This window comes from Setaria italica, chromosome III (genome assembly GCF_000263155.2).
Source record: "Setaria italica strain Yugu1 chromosome III, Setaria_italica_v2.0, whole genome shotgun sequence".
Taxonomy (NCBI): domain Eukaryota; kingdom Viridiplantae; phylum Streptophyta; class Magnoliopsida; order Poales; family Poaceae; genus Setaria; species Setaria italica.
Window position 1 is genome coordinate 14,334,384 of NC_028452.1, and position 2,948 is coordinate 14,337,331.

Sequence of the window (2,948 nt, forward strand, 5' to 3'; positions counted from 1 at the left end):
TGTGGAACATTACCATCATTCCCCATTTGTCATTTTTGTTAAAATATTTTATCTCAAACTAAGATAGGAAAGAAATTCGAGCAAATATCAGACTTTAAATCCCGGCAGCTGCACACCTTGCATTGCCATGTTGTCCCTAACGCATGATCACATAGGGGAGAGAGGATCATGCAGATCGTATGCCGGCTAACCTGAATCGCGCCGGAACTGAACCGTTTTGCCACTTGCGGCCCTGCACGTCATTTATGTGACTCAATCATAGAAACCACGCCTCTTCCTGTCTTCCATATACGTCCAGCTCGTCGCCATGAATTCGAAAACCTCACACATATATTACTCCTTATCCAAAATACAATTGTTCCTTTTTTTTCCCTTTCGGAAAGTGATATTCCATTTCGTACGTACGGGACGAGCGCTACAAGACACGAAACAGTGCCAGCACGGGCCAGACCGCCAGAGGCCATGGCACCCGCCCCAGCCTCTATAAATACCGCACACCCCACTCCCGCTTCTGCCACACAAGAAGAACAAGAGCTTGATATGAGCTCAGCAAGCCACTGATCGCTTGCCACTCGAGAGCGAGCGAAAGAGAGAGAGCGTATCACGAGCTAGTAGCTACGCGACACAGCTAGCAGCCCGCCACAGAGTAGTAGCGCGTAGCGGGGAGAGGGACATGCCGGAGGCGCCGGTCGCCATGCGAGAGACGGCGGCGGCGGTGCTGCCCGAGGCGCACCGCGAGGCGCTCGAGTACATCGAGCGCGTGACGGCGGGCGCGGCCCAGGTGCAGCGCCGCGTGCTGGCGGAGATCCTGGCGCAGAACGCGCCGGCCGAGTACCTGCGCCGCCTGGGCGTCGAGGGGGACGCGCCGGGCGCCGTCGAGGCGTTCCTCCGCGCCGCGCCGCTCGTCACCTACGAGGACATCCTCCCCGACGTGCTCCGCATCGCTAACGGCGACACCTCGCCCATCCTCTCCGGCAAGCCCATCCGCGAGTTCCTCACCAGGTACGTTGCTTAACTGCCTTGGACGTGTGCGCGCGCAGCATGCGGGGGGCCGACGTGGTAACACGACTGATCTCGATCGATTCAGCTCCGGCACGTCGGGAGGGGAGCGGAAGCTGATGCCGTCGATCGCCGACGAGATGGACCGGCGCTCGCTGATGTACACCCTGCTCATGCCGGTTATGAGCCAGGCCGTCCCCGGGTTGGACAAGGGGAAGTGCATGTACCTCTACTTCGTCAAGGCGGAATCCCGCACGCCGGCGGGCCTCCCGGCGCGCCCCGTGCTCACGAGCTTCTACCGGAGCCGCCACTTCCTCGAGCGCCCGCACGACCCCTACACCGTGTACACGAGCCCCGACGAGGCCGTCCTCTGCGTCGATTCGTACCAGAGCATGTACGCGCACCTGCTCTGCGGCATCGTGCACCGCGCCGACGTGCTCCGCGTCGGCGCCGTCTTCGCCTCGGGCTTCCTCCGCGCCATCCGCTTCCTGGAGAAGCACTGGCCGCGCCTCTGCCGCGACATCCGCTCCGGCACGCTCGACGCCGAGGTCACCGACCGGTCCGTGCGCGCCGCCGTGGAGCGGGTGCTCCGCGCGGACCCGGCGCTCGCCGACGCGGTCGAGGCCGAGTGCGCGAGGCCGTCGTGGGAGGGCATCATCCGGAGGGTGTGGCCCAACACCAAGTACATCGACGTCATCGTCACAGGCGCCATGGCGCAGTACATCCCCACGCTGGAGTTCTACGGCGGCGGCCTGCCGCTGACCTGCACCATGTACGCCTCCTCCGAGTGCTACTTCGGCATCAACCTCAACCCGATGTGCAAGCCCAGCGACGTCGCCTACACCCTCATCCCCACCATGGGCTACTTCGAGTTCCTCCCCGTCCCCTCCTCCGGCGGCAGCCCCGCCGCCGAGCCCCAGCCCTGCGACCTCGTGAACCTCGTCGACGTCAAGCTCGGCCACGAGTACGAGCTCGTCCTCACCACCTACTCCGGTGCGTGTGCCTGCCTTCCTGCCTGCCTCATATTTTCTCTTGCCGACTGATAAGTGTGCAGCGACACTGACCGTGACTGCACTGCAGGGCTGTACCGGTATCGCGTGGGCGACGTGCTGCGCGTGGCCGGGTTCAAGAACCAAGCGCCCATGTTCAACTTCGTGCGCCGAAACAACGTGGTGCTGAGCATCGACTCGGACAAGACCGACGAGGCGGAGCTGCACGCGGCAGTGGCCGGCGCGGTTCAGCACCTGGCCCCCTTCGGCGCGTCGCTCGTCGAGTACACGAGCTACGCCGACGCGGCGACCATCCCGGGCCACTACGTGCTCTTCTGGGAGCTCCGCGGCGGCGGTGCGACGCCCGTGCCGGCGTCGGTGTTCGAAGACTGCTGCCTCGCCGTGGAGGAGGCCCTCAACAGCGTCTACCGCCAGGGCCGCGCCGCCGACCGCTCCATCGGGCCGCTGGAGATCCGCGTCGTCTCCGAGGGCACGTTCGACAAGCTCATGGACTACGCGCTCGCCCACGGCGCGTCCATCAACCAGTACAAGGCGCCCCGGTGCGTGCGCCCGGGCCCACTGGTGGAGCTCCTCGACGGCCGGGTGCAGGCCAGGTACCTGAGCCCCAAGTGCCCCAAGTGGAGCCCCGGCGGCGGCCAGCAGTGGAGCGGCAACGCCGCCGCCCTCGCCGCCGGCGCCACGAAAGCCGACGGCAATGGCGGAGTAGCGGTCGCCTGATTGAGGATTTAGCCGGCTAATCTAAGCCGTGCATGCAACGAGTGATTATAGCTAGCTAATCATCGGGTGTGGTAGTGGTAGCTTCATTATTGTACGCGTCGTCTGTCTGTCTGTCTATCGTGGCTTTTTGTTTCTTTCTCTTTTATGTGGTTTTGTAATAAAGTTGTAGTGACCTGTACCCCTTTTGTTTTTATCAGATCTTGGCATGTTGTGTTAGATGTT

At 62.9% G+C, this 2,948-nt stretch overlaps 1 protein-coding gene across 1 annotated transcript; it reads left to right on the forward strand.

Annotated features, from left to right (window-relative positions):
- Window positions 1-522: 522 nt before the first annotated feature.
- Window positions 523-2,948, forward strand: LOC101752806 (probable indole-3-acetic acid-amido synthetase GH3.1). Its single transcript, XM_004961544.3, has 3 exons — window positions 523-1,002; window positions 1,088-1,992; window positions 2,080-2,948. The coding sequence occupies exons 1-3, from the start codon at window positions 674-676 to the stop codon at window positions 2,724-2,726; spliced, it is 1,881 nt and encodes a 626-aa protein (XP_004961601.1). The 5' UTR covers window positions 523-673; the 3' UTR covers window positions 2,727-2,948.